This window comes from Balaenoptera physalus (genome assembly GCF_965194825.1).
Source record: "Balaenoptera physalus genome assembly, chromosome: 14".
In the NCBI taxonomy this organism is placed as follows: Eukaryota; Metazoa; Chordata; class Mammalia; order Artiodactyla; family Balaenopteridae; genus Balaenoptera; species Balaenoptera physalus.
In genome coordinates, this window is record NC_138893.1 from 28834082 (window position 1) to 28854433 (window position 20352).

At 40.5% G+C, this 20352-nt stretch overlaps 1 protein-coding gene across 5 annotated transcripts in view; it reads right to left on the bottom strand.

The window, feature by feature from the left end:
• The window catches only part of FANK1 (fibronectin type III and ankyrin repeat domains 1), a gene marked incomplete at its 5' end in the record, with an annotated part of 144991 nt that overhangs the window by 23908 nt on the left and 100731 nt on the right, over positions 1-20352 (bottom strand). For 4 of the 5 annotated variants that reach the window (XM_082423210.1, XM_082423209.1, XM_082423208.1 and 1 more), the window contains one exon: positions 3756-3933. The exons of the other annotated variant lie outside the window; for it this stretch is intronic. In XM_082423210.1, coding sequence (XP_082279336.1) covers positions 3756-3933 — 178 coding nt within the window. The remainder of the gene's footprint in view (positions 1-3755; positions 3934-20352) is intronic. 5 annotated transcript variants of the gene reach the window in all.

Consider the following 20352-nt stretch of genomic DNA (forward strand, 5'->3'; position numbering starts at 1 on the left):
CCGATCCCGCCACCTGCTGGTGACTCTGAAATCCATTTCTCCAGCCCAGACTCTACCCTGGCTGGTTCTTCCCCAACTGCCTCCTTGATGTCTCCACCTGGATGCCTGATCGTCCCCAAATGAGCTCCCGCTCCATCCCGAGTCTCCGTGGTTTGAGCTGCTCAGGTCAAAACCTTGGTGCCACCTGTGAAAGACTGGATTTTGTTCACAGGTACTTGGTGCCCTACCCCAAGGATTCTATATCCCAGAGCTGTTGAGCTCAGACGTGGCAGGACTTGCTCTGAGCAATGAAGTATAAACAGAGGTGCAGTGTGTCATTCCGGGTGGAAGCTTCAAGAAACGGGGAGCCCCGATCTCTGCCTCTGCTGGCACCATGACTAGCCACGTTCAGGCAGAGGCCACTCCACCAGCCTGGCGACACACCACGGGTGTTCCGTGTGGGAAATACGCGGCTGCTGTTGGGAGCCACTGAGCTTCTGGAGCTGCTGCTTCCTGCAGCCCAATGGGGCCGATCCTGAGACGTCTACTGATGCCCCCTTGACTACCCTCTTTCTCTCACATCCCATATCTGGTGCACCAGCAAATTCCTCAAATCTGTCTTAAAAAGCCTTGATTTCACCACTTTTCACACTGTGTTCTGTTATCTCCCACCTAAGTTACTGCAGAAGCTTCCTAATTAGTCCTCCCTGCTCTGGCTGCCTTCCCTCCTCACAGCCTGTCCGCCACTCAGCAGGCAGAGTGACCCTCATGTAGCATAAGCACCACACCCCTCCCCAGTTTATCAGTGTCCAGTGGCTTCTCACCTCACAGAGTGACAGCCCCCAAGACCCGTCCCCACGCTGGCCCCATCCCATTACTCATTCACTTCACTCCTCAGTGTTTCTGGAACGCCAGGCAGGATCCCACCTCCAGACACTTTTGCCTGCTGTGTCTTCTGCCTGGAATGTTCTTCCAGATACTCACGAGGCTCCAGATACCCCTCGCTTGCTTCTTTACACAGATGTTACCTTCTCAGTGAAGCCTTCTTCACCTCCACTCCAAGCCCCCAACTATTCTCCTCTGCTTTCCACTTGGTACTTACCACCATCTGACACACTATATTCTTACTTATGTATCTTATTTATCGTTTGTCTTCTTCATCACAAGGGAGGAATTTTTGTCTGTCTAGTGCTATATCCCCGGCATCCAAAACAGTGTGTGGCACATAGTAGGTGCTGACTGAATGAATGAAATGCATGATAAGGGTACCAACTATCACAGGAATTTAGAGGGGTAGATAATAGGATAGGAAAGGGAGCTTCTCAGTCGAGGCAGAATCTGACTTGGGTGGAAGAAAGGATGGAGCAGGGGAGATTTGTCTGAACAGAGAAAACAGCTGAACACACATGCAGGAGAAGTCAAGGCATACTCAAAGGACAGTAAAGCAGATTTCGTCGGAAGGTTTATGCCCAGAAATAAGAAACAGCAAGAAAGGCAGGTTGTGGGCAAACTGTGAAAAGCATCAGATGTTAGTGTAAGGAGTTGGACCTTCATTCTTCAAGCAATGGAAACCCATCGAAGACAATCTGACAAAAGGAAGATTAAAAAGAAAATTAATCTAGCAAGATAGAAGGAAGGGATAGAGGGCAAGAAAAGAGGGATATGGCCAATTCATTCAATCAGCAAATAAGCTGGACGGTTGTAGGACCTGGGGATTCATCAATGACTAGTCAGAAAACAGATCCTACTCGCATCCTAGTAGGGGAAATGCCACAATCTAACAAGGGAAAGCATAGAAGGGATGTGCAAAGGGAGAGCTCATGAAAACTAGATATAACTGGCTGTGAGGAGAGCCCACGTCAAAGACAACAGCACTGATTCAAGACTGGCTGTTGGAGAAGATGAACAGAAACTGACAAGTCAAAACGAAGTTCTTAAATCCACAATCCCAGGGTCAGATAGTCTAGATAATCGCTTTTGCAAAGAAAGGCATTTGCTAGTTTTAACGATACACCTAGGGAAAAGTGATATAATGGAGAGAAGAGGTCAAGATTAACACAGTCTAACTCTGCCACCTAGTGTCAAGGTTTGTGCTAATTCTCTGAGGGAACGTGAGCATCTCACAACCTCGTTTAGAGTTGGGGGTCTGAAGGCCTCGCTGCTGGCTCTGCAATGCCAGGCAACCATCCAGGTGAGTTCCCGGGCCAGACAGCACTCAGGTCTCTGGGGAAAACATGACAGCACAGAGACACACAGGCTGGAGGCCAGTGGACATGGCTGACCACCCAGCAAAGGAGGAATGGAGACAGAAGGGAACACCCAGGACAGCCCCACCTAACCTGCCCAAGCACGGCTTGTGGTGCAAGAGAAACAGCGGAAATGGAATACCTTTTTCTCTCTCCACGGAAATACTTGTTATATCATCACTCATGCTTTTGGGTGGAAACTACTTACCAGAGAATAACACATGACATGACGTGATTAAAATAACATTTCAAGTAGTCGGGCCAGGAATTATTTTCATATGGCAACTACATTTCAGCTAAATGCATGTTTTCCTTTCTAGGTACAAAGAATCGTTCATCAAATCGCAGGGATACCATGGTTCAGGTAACAGTCGAAGCCTGCGTAGGTACCCTCACATCAGCACCCTTACCACAGTGCCACCTGGAGAAAAGTCCAGCAAAGCGCTGCAACTGTTCCCTGACTGCAGCAGTGCCAGGATGCCGGCTGTGATATTGCCCTACAGTTTTCCGTAATGTTACCACCGGGGAAAATGGTAAAAGGTACCTGGGGTCTCTCTGTATTATTTCTCACAGCCAGATGTGAAGCTACAATTATGTCAAAATTAAAAGTTTAATATAAAAACGTATCTGCATCGCATCTCCGGTCTTCTTCCTAAAACACAAAGTCATTTTGCAAGCAGTAAAGCTGTCAAAGGAAGAAATAAGGATTGAAGTGAAGGCTAAGAAAAAAAAAAAAATGACCTCTTGATTATTCCTGTTGCATTCATTTATTTATTCACACAACAAATATTTTGAGGGCCTCCTATGTGCTGGCGCTGTCCAGGAGCTGGGGAAAGAGCCTCAAGCAAGCAGGACTCTTACCTGCTTCTCGTGGAGTTTAGATGCTGGTAGGGAGACAGAAAACGAATAGTAAACAGTAAAATGACTCCGGCAGAGCTAGGTTTCACAATGCAAATGAAACAAGGTCATGGCAGAGAGGACAGCTGGGTGGAAGAACGGCTACTTCGGGTGGCCTTTTGAGGAGGGGCCAGTATTTGATATGATATGTGCATGGTGTAAAGGAACCAGCTGTATAAAAATAGAAGGAAATGCATTCAAGGAAAAGGCAAAAAAGACAGGTTCTGATGGAGGCTGAGAGAGGTAGCAGGTTGGTTGGAAAGAGTTAACAAGGGAACAGTGGTGTGACCCGAGGTCGGGAAGTTGTCACATCTGTGAACAGAACAGCCTTAGGGGAACCTCATCTGATTTCATCCAACTCTCCTTTGATTCTGTCTCTACGTTTTGGATTTTTAAAATATACCATTAGAATATTTCAGAAGCCTAAGGAGCTCTCAAAGGTCTAGGAGGTTTAATTTCAAAGCGACTGCTCATCCTTATTTTCCAAAATTCATCACTCATGAAAAGAATGAATGCAAATGATGCTGACTCATTCCTTCAATTTCAAAATGAGTCTTCTTGGAGATAATAGAAACCATTCCAGCTAATCAAGAAATCAAAGCAAAATGTTAAGCAGTTCAACATTGCACCTACGTATAAATGATACCGTAAGTGTGCATTTTGGGGTCTTCTTCTTCAATAGAAAACCTGAACCACTGCTCCTGGGGTCCCTGCCGCTTGACTTTCTTCTCCAGATCCCAGTATAATTCAATGCTGTGATGAGTCACTTTGCCCACAACAGGTGGATGAGGCTTTGAGGATGGTGTGATTTCTAAAAAGATAAAAATTTTAAAAGATACAGTATTTCAGGACTCTATTTCCATAAGGAAGAGAGATCAGCTGAGTGCATTAGAACTGCTTGAAAATCAAACTGTGTTTTCCTATACGTCAGGCACACATGTAAGTATTCCTCCCTGTGGCTTGAAGAACATCAGAAAAGCATGAGTGATAGAAAATTCAGCTGATGCAGTGAGTTACCACATTCGTCAACGAGCAGATTGTACCATACCCATTGACATCATACTTTACTCATGGACCCTTCCAAAAGGTTACTTAACTTATGGAACTATTTAGATTTTTCTTTGAGCTGAAGAAACTCAGTTTGCTGCTATCATCCTTCAGTGATCTGGCTGGTAAACAAAGCCAATAGACAAATGATACTGCTGGTCCAAATATTTGTAACACAGATGACAAAGTGTTGATATCTGTTCTGTATAAACAGCTCTCACAAACTAACGAAGGAAAAACCCAAAGGCTAATAATATCAATCAGGCAAAAGACAAGCAGTAGACAACACAGCAAAAATAACCAACATAATGTCCAAAAAAGGCATTTATATTCCCTAGTGGCTGTAGAAAATGATGATAATTAGATATAACTTTATATACTGTCAGACACGTAAAAAGAGATATAACTGTTAGAAGTGACAATGTCAGGAGAGGACACTCATACATTGGTGGTGGGGAAATATGACTTCTAGCCTATTTAGAAAGCAATCTGGCATCACCAATTAAAATTAAAAATACGTATACTCTCCCCTCCAATCATGCCACTCTTGGTAAACTCTCCTGCAGAAATCTGAGCACACAGGGACATATATACGAGGACATTAACTGTTACAGTTTTTTAGCCATTAACAGTGAAAAGGAGATGACCCATTAATAAGAGAATAGTCAAATAAATGATGATATGTCCATAGCATGGAATATTACACAGGCTTTAAAAATAAATTAGTTCTATGCTAGATGCCTTGAGAGGATTTCCAGAAGGTACTGTTGAGGGAGGAATCAAGATGTGGAGAAAAAAACAGGATACAGGATATCCCATTTCCGTAAAAGATGGCAGGGGGCACAGCAGGCACCTGAGCTGTTCTGCATCCAGTTGTTCTGTTTCATGTTAGTTTTGTCTCCCTTGCTAGATTTTAAATTCCTTGAGGGCTGGGTCCATGACTTACACTTCTTTTAAAACCTCTCTCTGTCCCTCAGGGTTTTTCAGGCCTCAAAAATGTTATTGATATCTGGAGAGAACACTAATTAGAAAAGATACATGCACCCAATGTTCACAGTAGCACTATTCACAATAGCCAAGACATAGAAGTCACCTAAGTGTCCACTGACAGATGAATGGATAAAGAAGATGTGGTGTATACACACACACACACACACACACACACACACACACACACACACAGGAATATTACTCAGCCATTAAAAAGAATGAAATAGTGCTATATGCAGCAACATGGATAGAACTAGAGATTATCATACTAAGTGAAAAAAATCAAAGATAAGTATCATATGATATCACTTTTATGTGGAATCTAAAAAAAGGATACAGGTGAACTTGTTTACAAAATAGAAATAGATTCAGACGTGGAAAACAAACTTATGGTTTCCAAAGGGGGTAGGGGTGGGGAGGAGAAAGAAATTGGGAGTTTGGGATTAACATATACACACTACTATATGTAAAATGGGTAAACAACAAGGACCTACTATATAGCACAGGGAACTATATCTATGGAAAAAATCTGAAAAAGAATATATGTACGTATTTTATATGTATAACTGGATTACTTTGCTGTATACTTGAAACACAACATTGTAAATCAACTTCAATTTTTTTCTAAATGTTATTGATTTACCACATTTGCAGCTGACTCCTGCCGACCCTGGGCCCTCCTGCAGTGCAGCCCCAGTGCAGCCCCACTGCAGACTAGGCTGCCCTGATCTTGCCTGCCCCAGGCCAGGAGGAGAGATAACCACCAAGTTCCCTTACATTCAGATCCCAGAGATACACACTAGCAGACAGCCTGCCAGCTCATTCTTTCCAACTTTATTTTCCTGATATTTATTGAAAGCATGGCTTAATGGAATTGGAGAAACCTGGGTTTGAATACATGCTCTGAAACCGAGTCGAAAACACCTCACAGTGTTCTGTGATAAATAAATAACATATATGAAGTATCTAAATCAGTTATGGAATATTTCAGGCAATGGTATCCTACGCAGCAGCTAAAAGGAAGTAGTTCTACACTCAAACCTCAAATGAATATGTGAAAAACACAGGTTCAAAGGATGCACTACATTATTATACTGCTTATGTAAACTTTTTAGAACATACAACACTATATATTATTTATGAATACATAGGTATGTAGTCTAAGTTAAAAACACTGATGGGAAGAATGCACACGGCCAGGATACAGTTCTCTCGCAAAAGTCAGGGAAAGGATGAGGTATGCTAAGGTAGGGAAGGTGACTTACCACTATATTTGTAAGGTTTCATGTCATTAAGAATTTAAGGCATTTATAGCAAAATGTTAACATTTGAAACCTATGTGGTACATTGGGGTATATGCTGATTTTCATTTATTTTGGTATGTTTGCAATATTGATTTTTAAGAAATAACTATAAAAATAAATGCTATACATTACTCTTATGGAGCTGTTGGTTTTCTTAGCGAAACCTATTTCAGTGTTCTAAGTACTAATTAACCCCGTGGGGAGAGGAATTAATGATCACATACCATGTGTCAGACATGGGTCTTTCAACGTGACTCATCTCATTTTGTCCCAGCAACTCTGGCTGGGGAACATAATGGTGACTCACACCCTTACATTATGACACTGCCGCTGAGCAACTCTTTTTTTTCTCCTTCAGAGCCCCCTAAAACCATTCAAAGACCAGTACTGGTAGACTGTTGTGGATTACCCTCAGTACAAGTAGAAGCTGAGTAAAATTTCTATTCCAAAGACATCTAGCTTAGAAAACTGGGATTAACATATACACACTACTATACAGTATATAAAATAGAGAACCAACAAGGACCTACTGTATAGCACAAGGTACTATACTCAATATTTTGTAATAAGCTATAAGGGAAGGGAATCTGAAGAAGAATATATATATATAATATATATATGTACACACACGTATAACTGAATCACTGTGCTGTACACCTGAAACTAACATGATATTGTAAATCAACTATACTTCAATTTTATAAAAGAGAGAGAAAAATAACAATCCCTTTGTAAATTAAGATAGGTAAGAAATTCTAAACGAATGCCAGATCTCCAAAGGCACCAACCAAACGGTTCACCACAAATTTATATGAGGAATAAAAAGATACTATTCCCAGTTATGCACGTGTCTCTCATGCCTTTTGCTCTTTACTAATCATTGATACAGGCACATAACCAGAGACCTCTACCTGTTAGCTTGGCACTGGCCACAGACGGTCCACTGCCACCAGCCCCGGCAATATGCCCACCACCAGCTGCAGGCTCAGGAGAGAGTCACAGCCCTCCCTGCTAGATGTCACCCCCTCCAGATCTGGTACACCGGAAAAGCGGTGGTGTCTAGAAAGTTGATTTATTGCTACTCACTTTTTTTTTAAGGAGTGATCCAAGTTTCTCAGACCCACAGCCTCTCCGAGGTTCAGCACCCATGAATGAAAACTGACTGAAGGTACAGCCGTCATAGCACAGACTTGGCTGACCCCGAGACAGCACTTTGCACCACTTTACTCGCCCAGACCCCGAAGGTTAGTGCGCTGACCAGCAATGATGTTCTACGTCTTCTTTACTTTGAAGCACAGCTTATCAAGATGCAGTTCTCCATCTAGGCAAGAGCCGCTTTGGGCAGAAAACTATTAACGCCACGTAGGACCCAGATGGTCAGCCCATGAGTGAATGTCCTCATCAGGTGACAGCTGATGGCTTTCTAGGTGGCCAAAAAATAGATAGGGGATGAAAGCAAACTTGTTTTGTTTTGGTTTTCAGCCAACCTAGAGTCATTTGACAGGTGTGTTTTAACTCTTACAGCGTTGTGCCCATATACTGCAGCTTGTGTTTTCTCTTTGATAAAAATTCTGGTATTTTTGTCGTGACCGGCTAATACACGTATTTGAGGATGTTAGTTTTAGGATGGATTCTAAAATAAACATAGGAACAGGTCACTAGCCAAAGTGCAAACATCACTGTGCCAAGGGAAGAGAGGCCCGGGTCAGCTCCGAGCCTCCAGGAGAGCTGACAGAAACGACAAGTCACAGGCCCACTCCTGGGAGGAGAACAGCCATGACTACAGTACAAGTTACGTGGCACTTACTTTCTGACAGGCGCCATCATGGATGCTTTATTCATTCATTTAATTTCCACTACAACTCTATACGTTATAAGGATTTTTATCATCTCCATTATAAAAAATCTCAGACACAGAGAGTTTAAGCAAGTTGCCCAAGATCACAGCGCAGTACCTGGCAGAACCAGGGTTAAAACACAGGCTCCCTCTCAGCAACAGAGATGCAATATGCAGACCTGAGTGAAAAATCTACTACTGGTTAGATCTCCAGATTTCCTCCAGCCACTCATGTTAAATCAGGTTTGACCTGTGAACCCGCTTGAACCCCAAGCGTATTTTTAAATGACCAAGAGAACTTAACGAGTGAAAGGGAAGACAATGAAAGCCAGGTGATTGTTTGAATGAATGAAGTGTGGGGATGTCCAAGCAGGAGGAGGGAACGAGGGCAGCTCCCTCTCCGCCCCGGGGTCAGGAGGCTGCTTGTCTTCAGGGATTCGGTCCATAAAAAGGAAGATAAGATGGTCTAGGAAGACCACAGGAGGCCAAGAAGCAGACAGATTTGGCCACACTCACCTTGACGCTGTGAAGTGGGTAGGAAGTCAGACAGGTGCCTCTTTACGTTCAGCATGGAATGCAGAGGAGGAGAGGTCCTTGAATGTGGGTAAAACAATTAGTGAGATAACTCATTGATAATCTGAGAAGAGTGTACCAGGGCAAGGAACAGGGACCATATCAGGAAAGAATGCTAAATTGAGTTTACTACCAACGCATGAACAAATTCCTCTATTTTAAATGTTATCATCGTCAAGTTTCACAGTGAAGCTAGAATTGCAAGGGGAGGTAAGTATATCTAGGAGGACAGCCTTGACTCACTCTACCCTGGGATGAACCTACTGGCTGTTTGACAAGTAACAATACATGTTTCCTAAAATGACTACAATCAACATTTTGAAAACCTCAAAAGCCCACCTTTTTGCTATTAATTTGTTTAACCAGGATGTTTATATCCACATTTGTATTTATATTTATCTAAGTAGAAGCACTATTTTGGGAATTGTTTTCATAAGTTTTATAAAATATATATACAACATACCCACAAACACATATTCGTAGACACAATTTAGATTTATATAGAAGTTTTAGAACTCTATTTTTCCTGATTGTAAGTATCAGATCTTTTAAAAGGTGCTTTTGCTTATTTAAGTCTCATAACCAGTATCCACATTTAGCCAAACACATAATCTTATGTCAAACTCAGGCTTAAGGTTTATTTGAACTTTTCTAAAGATTACTGACAAAAAAGCGGGGGAAAAAGTCTTACTTTCAATTTCGCATCTTTACTTTAAACAACTGATAGGCTCTTTCCATCATGGCAGATTTTTTTAATCTTAAAAGTTTTTCTTTTCATTTCATTTGTTGAGACATGGATGGATCTAGAGACTGTCATACAGAGTGAAGTAAGTCAGAAAGAGAAAAACAAATATCGTATATTAACACATATATGTGGAACCTAGAAAAATGGTACAGATGAACAGGTTTGCAGGGCAGAAATTGAGACACACATGTAGACAACAAACGTATGGACACCAAGGGGGGAAAGCGGCAGGGGGGTGGGGATGGTGGTGTGATGAATTGGGCGATTGGGATTGACATGTATACACTGATGTGTATAAAATGGATGACTAATAAGAACCTGCTGTATAAAAAAATAAAATAAAATTCAAAAATTTAAATAAATTTTTTAAAAAAAGTTTTTCAACAGAGGACAGTGGTTGCCAGGGGTTGGTGGGAGGGGGGGAGTATAATGGGTGAAGGGGGTCAAAAGTTACAAACTTCCAGCTATAAAATAATTATCACGGGGATGTAACCTACAGCATGGTGACTATAGTTAACATTGCACATTTGAAAGCTGCTAAGAGTAGATCTTAAAAGTCCTCATCACAAGAAAAAAAGGGAAAAACGCTTATAACTGTATGGTGATGGATTTTACTTGGACTTATCATGGTGATCATTTTGCTATGTATACAAATGTCAAATCATTATGTTGTACACCTGGTGTCAATTATTCCTAAATAAAATAAATATAGATATATACTAAAAAAAAGTTTTCCAAAAATATGAAAAAAGAAGAAAACAGCAACAAAACTACCAGGCTGATCTCAAAAGGACGATTATATGAGAATTTACGTACTATAAAAGCTTTTTTCTTTTTTTAAAAATTATTTATTATTTATTTTTGGCTGGGTTGGGTCTTCATTTCTGTGCAAGGGCTTTCTCTAGTTGCGGCGAGCGGGGGCCACTCTTCATCGCGGTGCGTGGGTCTCTCACTATCGCGGCCTCTCTTGTTGTGGAGCACAGGCTCCAGACGCACAGGCTCAGTAGTTGTGGCTCACGGGCCCAGCTGCTCCGCGGCATGTGGGATCTTCCCAGACCAGGGCTCGAACCCGTGTCCCCTGCACTGGCAGGCAGACTCTCAACCACTGCACCACCAGGGAACCCCTATGAAAGCTTTTTGTAAGAAAGTTCTTATGCAAATCTGACAAAACAATTTTATGCCCCTCTGCCATTTGCCAAGTAATAAATAATATGAAAATGAAATATAGAGGGCTTCATACACTGTCACCTTTCAGTCCCTATGGTTACGAAGATGGCATAAAATGTGGCTCTCCAGTACACCAGAAATCCATTTTAAAAAGCTATCATTTACAAATTATAGGTTTAAACACAGAAAACTATAAAGTTTAAATAAACCACTGTACAATATTAGGTCTTAGCATTCTAAAATTTTAAATATGTAGGTTGTAATGATATAACAGAAATGTGCCAGCCCCATAGGAGGAAACTGAAAAGATGAGTAAAAACATTACTCAGTATCTTAATGATAGGCAGCTGAACACATTTTAAGAGCTACAGAGAATTTGTGATCATGATCTGTATTGGAATTAGCAATTCTGATTAGTATCATGAGAAGCAGGGACTGATGAAGAGAGAAAGCAAACATGAGTATGTTCATTATAAATGTGGAATACCGTAAAAGCAGAATGGTAGTTTCCCTGCCCTTCCAAAGACACCTGCAAATTTACTGAGGTCAAATTTCATTTTCAAGGGACATCTGCAGCCTGGTCTCTGGTGGCAGATGGTCCACAATCAGGATGACGGCACACTGAGGGGACGTTATATAAAGAACAGTGGTGGCGGCCACCTCAGAGCAATTCATCATAGCTTGACCACGCATTTATAGCAGCCATAAATCAAGAACATATTCCAGATCAATAAGACATGGAGATCATCATCATTAAAAGTGTCAAAAAATATGTTTGCCATGAATACATATTAAAGAAGGAATTTTTCAATCAAATATCACAATACCTGCATAGTGATGACAGTTTCTCCTTTCACTTAAAAATGAAATATGACAGTCAGTTAAAATGAGTTTAATTCCACCAACCTATTATACTGCTTTCATAAAATGAATCTTATAAAACCCTTATAGATGAAAGGACCAAGGATAGAAGTAAATAATTTTAAAATTTATAAATGGTAACTACCAGTAACCACAATTAAGAAAATGTTTGAAGTTTCTACTAACTTTAAAAGGGGGGAGGACTTCTCTGGTGGCGCAGTGGTTAAGAATCCGCCTGCCAATGCAGGGGACACGGGTTCAATCCCTGGTCCAGGAAGATCCCACATGCCACAGAGCAACTAAGCCTGTGCGCCACAACTACTGAAGCCTGCGCTCTAGAGCCCACGAGCCACAACTATTGAGCCCGTGTGCCACAACTACTGAAGCCCGTGCGCCTAGAGCCCGTGCTCTGTAATGAGAAGGCACCACAACAAAGAGTAGCCCCCGCTCGCCGCAACTAGAGAAAGCCCGCACAGCAACAAAGACTCAACGCAGCCAAAAATAAACAAACATTTAAAAAAAAATAAAAGGGGGGAAATAACTATGAGGCGTCATTCTATTTATAAAACTGGATGACAAACATGTAATGGTAATATCTTATGCTGTTTAAGATTGTGATAAAACTGGCTTCTTAGAGTTTGTGGATAACACCATATATCAAACAATCCTTTACTAAAGCAATTTGGCCATATTCAAAACAATGATTATGAAAATATCCCACCTGGTGACCCCACTCCTAGAAACATGTCCAAAGAAAATAATTCAAAACCAAAAAATAAACATAAAAGCTAAAATGTTTTTATTATGTATACTTTTACTTCTTATTAAAAAATTTCAAACATATAAAAAAGTAGAAACAATAGTATCGTGACTCCCCTTGTACTTTACACCCAGCTTCGTCAATTATCAGCATGATTATGGCTGATAATCATCTTATTTCATCTATGCTTCCACTTAATCCACGTTTGAGGGACAGATGGAGGTATTTAACAGCTACAATTTTTTACTGAAGTATAGTTAATTTACAGTGTTGTGTTAGTTTCAGGTGTACAGCAAATTGATTCCATTTTATATATATATATTCTTTTTTAGATTATTCTCCATTATAGGTTATTACAAGATACTGAGTATAGGTCTCTGTGCTATACAGTAGATCCTTGTTGTTTACCTATTTTATATATAGTAGTGTGTATATTTTAATCCCAAACTCTTAATTTATTCCCTCTCCCCCACTATCCCCTTTGGTAACCATAAATTTGTCTTCTATGTCTGTGAGTCCATTTCTGTTTTATAAATAAGTTCATTTGTATCCTTTTTTTAGATTCCATATATAAGTAATATCATAAGATATTTATCTTTCTCTTTCTTCATTTTATATGCTAGTCTCTAGGTCCATCCATGTTGCCGCAAATGGCATTATTTCATTTTTTATGGCTGAGTAATATTCCATTGTATATATGTACCACATTGTCTTTATCCATTCATCTGTTGATGGACATTTAAGTTGCTTCCATGCCTTGCCTATTGTAAATAGTGTTGTTTTAATAGCTAAATTTTAATTAGCCTTCACTTTGTATCAGACTGTGTCCTAAGCAATTTACATATATTTTATCATTTAATCTTCATAGCAACCTTAGGAAGCACTTGAATTTCCCCCATTTTAGAGATGGACCATAGATACACGAAGGTCACACAGCCTTCCAGGGAGGGCATCCAGGAATCAGCAGAACAAGGATTTGGGCCCAGTCAACGTGACTCCAGAACCATGCCCTCAAGCTCTCTACATGCGATCTACTACCTGCCTGTGTTTAAGTACATAGATACATAAATGATAACATAAAATAAAAACCAAGAGAATCACTTTAGCATCATTGATAGCAATAAAAACTGCAAACAATATAAATGTCTAAGAATATAGAATTTGTTATATACACTATAGTACATCATTTAAATGCAGAAATATTTAGCCACTAAAAAGCCACATGGAATAATATATACTAATGTAAGTACGTTTGGTATGCTGAGGGAGGAATACAGATTTGCACAGACACTGATTATAATGATAAAATCTACAGATGCATATGGACAGAAGAACTGAAAAAAATTTAGAAAAATGAAATACAATTAGAGTGGTAGAATTATGGCTCATTTTTTGGTAAATTTTAATGTTGTAATAGCGTTGAATAAGAAAAATGGAATTACGCATTTTCACTTATTCTTAATGAAAACAAAATTCAGCCAAGATAAACTAGCAGTCTAGATTCTTCCTCCCTGAGCTTGTATGTATATAACCGAAACAAGTCTGATAAAAATAAACCAAGAATTAAGTCAACGTGGGTGCTTCATACATGAGACATTTCAATTACCCTCTGGTTCAATTTATTGACCATTTTGATGTCAAGCAGATATTCTACATCACATTTATTTCCAAGGAGTAAGTTTTCATCCATTCATTCAGCACGTCGGTGGGACACTGACTCTGTGTCCCAAGGGCCCAAGCACCACCAAGGAGGGGGGGAGGGTGCTAAGGGACCAGCAGGGAGCCCTGGCACCAAATACAAACCAGAGACGTGCCACTGGGAAAGGGGAGGCGGCAGGTGCAGAGGGGGCCCCTCATCTAACCTGGGGGGTGAGGTGCCCTTAAGTGAGTTTTGAAGGATCAGGGAGATGAGTCTAGCAGAGCCTGTGGGCAGAGAGTACATCATTTATTGAAAACATTTTAGTTTCCTTAGAAAATTCTCTCATGTTTTTATTCCCAAGCATCTTTATCTTTTAAGAGAAAACAATATAAAATGCAAACTGCTGGAAGCTGCTTCTCCCAGCCTTGCTAGTAAGCTCTTCAAGGGCAAAAGTCACTTCAGACATCAAAAACCAAACGAAAAAAAACTAAACTAACAAGCAAAAAACAAAAGACAAAACCTCCTAGAGTAAAAGAATCAGGAAACACTGCCTCTTGCCCTGACTCCACCACAGATTTTCCTCATCAGGAACACAGGGATAATACCTTCCCACCCTCCCTGTCAGATTCACTGCAAAGAAAAAATAATGTGATTTAAAAAATACTGAAAAGTGAATTGACATGAATAAGGGCTTCACAGATATAAGGTAGTGGTAACAATTTTGAAAATGTTCACCTATTTTATACTTTTTGCTACATGGAAACCCTGGTTGGAATTCTATATGTTTAATAGGTAACAGGCAAAGAAGTGTTCTTCCAAGCTATTTCTTTTGCCTAATTATAATAACTACAGGTTACTGCGGGCTGGCTCAGAGCAGGCACCGTACTGGACCAGTCAACCATGTGTCTAAACCTCACAGCAAGGAAGGGAGAGGAGCTGACCAAGCCTCAAAGAGGTAAAGCAGCTTGCTCAGGTCCCCAAAACCCGCAAGTGGGGAGCAGGGCTGTCAGCCCAGGCCTCTAACTCAGAGTCTGTGCTCTCAGGCTCAGGCTTCGTGGTGTGGAGCCTCAGAGCTCTTCAATGGAAACCAACAATGAATCCCCGTGAGACGACAACATCTTCCACAATCAGACAGGCAAAATCAAATTGCTGTTTATTTTCTTTTGACACAGAGCATGTCACTGAAGTTTAAAATGAATATATAGTGAGAAATGGCAGGATGTGTTAACAGTGGTGATAGGGCATTTTTCACAACACATGTGCTTAGCATATATACTATTTTTTTTTAATTGAAGTATAGTTCATTTACAGTGTTGTGTTAGTTTCTGGTGTACAAAGTGATTCAGTTTTATATATGTATCTTTTTCTGATTTTTTTCCATTATAGTTTATTACAAGATATTGAATAATAGTTCCCTGTGCTATACAGTAGAACCTTGCTGTTTATCTACTTTATACATAGTAGTTTGTATCTGCTAATCCCAAACTCCTAATTTATTCCCTCTCCCCTGCCCCCTTCCCCTTTGGTAACCTTAAGTTTGTTCTCTATATCTGTGAGTTTATTTCTGTTTTGTAAATAAGTTCATTTGCATCATATTTTAGATTCCACATACAAATCATATCATACATTTGTCTTTCTCAGTCTGACTTACTTCACTTAGTATGATAATCTCTAGGTCCATCCATGTTGCTGCAAATGGCATTATTTCATTCTTTTTTATGGCTGAGTAATATTCCATTGTGTATATATACCACATCTTCTTTATCCATTCATCTGTTGATGGACATTTAGGTTGCTTCCACATCTTGGCTATTGTAAATTATGCTGCTATGAACATTGGGGTGCATGTATCTTTTCTAATTAGAGTATTCTCTGGATATATGTGCAGAAGTGGGATTGCTGGATCATATGGTAGCTCTATTTTTAGTTTTTTAAGGAACCTCCCCACTGTTCTCCATAGTGGCTGCACCAATTTACATTCCCACCAACAGCGTAGGAGGGTTCCCTTTTCTAAACACCCTCTCCAGCAATTATTATTTGTAGATATTTTTGATGATGGGCATTCTGACTGGTGTGAGGTGACACCTCATTGTAATTTTGATTTGCATTTCTCTAATAATTAGCGATGTGGGCCATTGTTTCATGTGTCTCTTGGCCATCTGTACGTCTTCTTTGGAGAAAGGTCTATTTAAGTCCTCTGCCCATTTTTTGATTAGGCTGTTTTTTATTTGGGGTTTTTTTTTTCTTTTTTTTACAGATTACATACATTCTTAAGAAAACCCCACCACTAAAGGGTCTGACCAAGCCACTCAGCAGAAGCAGAATACAAATGCAGCACATGCAGTCTCACCAATGATCAGGACAATGCAATTCAAACAGTGAGACTGCACAGTCATCAAACTTACAAAAACTGAAATCTGCCAATGGCAGAGAACAGAAAGAGAGGCAACACTCCTAAACTGCTAGTGGAAGCACAAGTTGGGAAATCTCTTTGGAGAGCAACTTGGCAAAGTGAAGTAAAGTTCAGGAAGTGGGAATTCCACTCCCAGCTACAGTCGTTGATATGCAGGAATATTCACGGAAAGTTTGCAGCTGGGAGAAATTGAAAACCAGCTCAATGGCTGGCATGAGAGGACTGGATGAATTATGAATAAAATCATACACTGGAATACTATATAGCAGTTAAGATTAAAGTTACAATTAAATATATCTACATTAATAAATCGGGGCAGAGAGGGGTTGAATCACAAAAGCAAGTTGTGAAACGATATGTACAGAATGATACAATTTACCTAAGGCTCGAGAAAACAAACCTATATCAAAAGGAGGAGGGAGAGAAAGGAATGGAATGGCAGAAAAATAATTTTATTGGCAACGTTTTGTTTCTTAAGCCAGGTGGTGGCACATGAATATTTATTATTTTATATATGTTATGCCTGAACTATTTAATAAAAGAACAGAATGGGACTTCCCTGGTGGCGCAGTGGTTGAGAGTCTGCCTGCCAATGCAGGGGACACGGGTGCGAGCCCTGGTCCGGGAAGATCCCACATGCCACGGAGCAACTAAGCCCGTGCGCCACAACTACTGAGCCTGCACTCTAGAGCCTGTGAGCCACAACTAGTGAGCCTGAGTGCCACAACTACTGAAGCCCATGCGCCTAGAGCCCGGGCTCCACAACAAGAGAAGCCACCGCAATGAGAAGCCCGTGCACTGCAACAAAGAGTAGCCCCCACTTGCAGCCACTAGAGAAAGCCCGCACACAGCAACAAAGACCCAATGCAGCCAAAAATAAATAAATAAATAATAAATAAATTTTTAAAAAAAAAAGAACAGAACAAGGTACTGCATGCATGGATGTATTTATATCCTTACTGTCTTACTCATCTCCCAAGTAAATGGGTATCCAGGTAACCTGTTCTTCAAAACTACCTTAAAATGTTATATAAAGGTGGTCCAGTTTAAAATTCAGAAATCCTTGGGAGTTTCAAGTCTAGAATATTTTCTACATTCCAATGACACATTCAATCCAACTAGACTCTAAGCTCCCTGAGGAGACGAGCTGAGGTCCCTTCACTTTCTACCCCCCAAAACCATTCAATTACTGTTTGATCCAAGCCGATCTGACATTATTCAAATATTCAAGGGATTTTGTATTACTCCTTAAAATATGTTGCAAATAATTTAACCATGAAAGATAAGTAGTGTCTTAACCTACAATATATAACTTAGCATATTTTATTCTACAGCTGTCAATGCTTATCAATACTTAGACTGCATATTATTTACCAGTAGGTGTGAAAAATAGAAACTTCCAATAAGCAAAGAGAGGTCTCCAGTGTTTGTCTCATGAGTTCGAATCATCATGTTGCTCATCTTCTAGTTCACATGGGTCACCCCATAGGATGTGATGCTTTGTGTCTTGACTCTCATGTTTGTCACTTGCCTTCCATGCTGCCCTATAAAAACTAACTCAATCCAGCTCATAGCATAAATCGACTATATTGTTATGGACCTCTCTTATTCACACAAATATAATGGAATAAAGCATACTGACACAAAAACCTTTGAAACCCTACAGCTTTTTAGCACATTTTGCAGTTTAAAGAGTGATTACATCAGGGGTTATGGTCTTAAATTTCTGTCAACCGCCGCTTTCCTTCTCTGTTCCCTCTCCCACCAATCTCCCTTTTTCTAACCATTCTCTGTTCTTTGGTTGTCAATATCTTTTTTTGAATGTTACTATGTGGTAGACACCCTGCTCAGTACTGAGAGTATGGGAGGACAAGACAGGCGGGTCCAGTTCTCATTGAGTCTGGTCTTGCAGCTGATACAAACGTATGACAAGAGAACCCAAAACAATTCCTACAATTGTGATCATTGCTCTAAAGAGAAAAAGACCAAGGTGCCAAGAGACATTTGAGCTGATGCCTCAAAGATGCAGCCCAGAAAGGGCTATGAAGAACATTACAGTAAGAAAAAGGACACATCATTCCACTTAACGCTGACAGTAACATGCAGTGCAACCTTCTCGGAATGCAAATCCAAACCTGAAAATGAATCAGATAATTTTAAAAGGACTAGAGTGGTCCAACTAACATTAAGACCTCCATATAAAAATTCAACCCTCATTATCAACATAGCTGATAAATAGGAATCTTTAAGAGTTGTAATTTATTAATGAAATCACTGCAATTTTCATTATGTGTCAATACATAATATTTGCCACATACTGTGTGCTTCCAAATGAGGTTCTTTTATAACTTATAACCATGTCCCTGGTTCTCCAACAGCAATGGTTTGCAATAAAAAGAACAAACAGAAAGGCTGGATGAAGTTACCATATAAAAACAAATTTTTAACCATAAATTTCTCCAAACTCATTCTAAATAGGTTACCAGGGTGTACACGGAAAAATAAATTGTACTTTCGCAGCCACTAATGAAAGAACCAGGATCATAAATCGAGTATTAATTATAAAGAATGGTCGGGTTCCCGCCCACGGCTGCAGCAGATCTGGGCCGCCACTGGGGCTTTGTGATCTGCGTCCTGGGTGCCAAGGGGCTGCTGGGCTGGGGCCAAGGCGGGCAGCAGCCCTTGGAGACCGTGGCACAGAGGTGTTTCTGCCAGTTAGCACCGTTGGAGAGAAAACTGAGAATTGAGAAGAAGTATAGGGATTTCATATGAGAAAATCTTTGGATTTTCAAGAGATACTACACATTACATCATCATCATCAGAATCATGGTTATTATTATTTACTGGGGATGAATCCAGTGAAGTATAAAAGAAAAGGTACCCAGCATCCTCAGTGGAGAGTCTTTCAGTCAAGAGCAGGAAAGAACATCTGCCAGTTTCTCAGTAGCATGATTTCATATCAGTTTCATGCCGTGTGGATGAAAGGCTCTTGGTGCTCCAGCCAGGCATCAGGGCTGTGCCTCTGAGGTGGGAGAGCCAACTTCAGGACACTGGTCCACAAGAGACCTCCCAGCTCTACGTAATACCAAACGGCAAAAATCTCTCAGAGATCTCCATCTCAACATCAAGACCAAGCTTTACTCAACAACGAGCAAGCTACAGTGCTGGACACCCTATGCCAAACAACTAGCAAGACAGGAACACAGCCCCATTCATTAGCAGAGAGGCTGCCTAAAATCATAATAAGGCCACAGACACCCCAAAACACACCACCAGACGTGGACATGCCCACCAGAAAGACAAGATCCAGCCTCATCCACCAGAACACAGGTACTAGTTCCCTCCACCAGGAAGCCTACACAACCCACTGGACCAACCTTAGCCACTGGGGACAGATAGCAAAAACAATGGGAACTACGAACGTGCAGCCTGCGAAAAGGAGACCCCGAACACAGTAAGATAAGCAAAATGAGAAGACAGAAAAACACACAGCAGATGAAGGAGTAGGGTCAAAACACACCAGACCTAACAAATGAAGAGGAAATAGGTACTCTACCTGAAAAAGAATTCAGAATAATGATAGTAAAGATGATCCAAAATCTTGGAAACAGAATAGACAAAATGCAAGAAACATTTAACAAGGACGTAGAAGAACTAAAGAGGAACCAAGCAACAATGAAAAACACAATAAATGAAATTAAAAATACTCTAGATGGGATCAATAGCAGAATAACTGAGGCAGAAGAATGGATAAGTGACCTGGAAGATAAAATGGTGGAAATAACTACTGCAGAGCAGAATAAAGAAAAAAAGAATGAAAAGAACTGAGGACAGTCTCAGAGACCTCTGGGACAACATTAAACGCACCAACATTCGAATTATAGGGGTCCCAG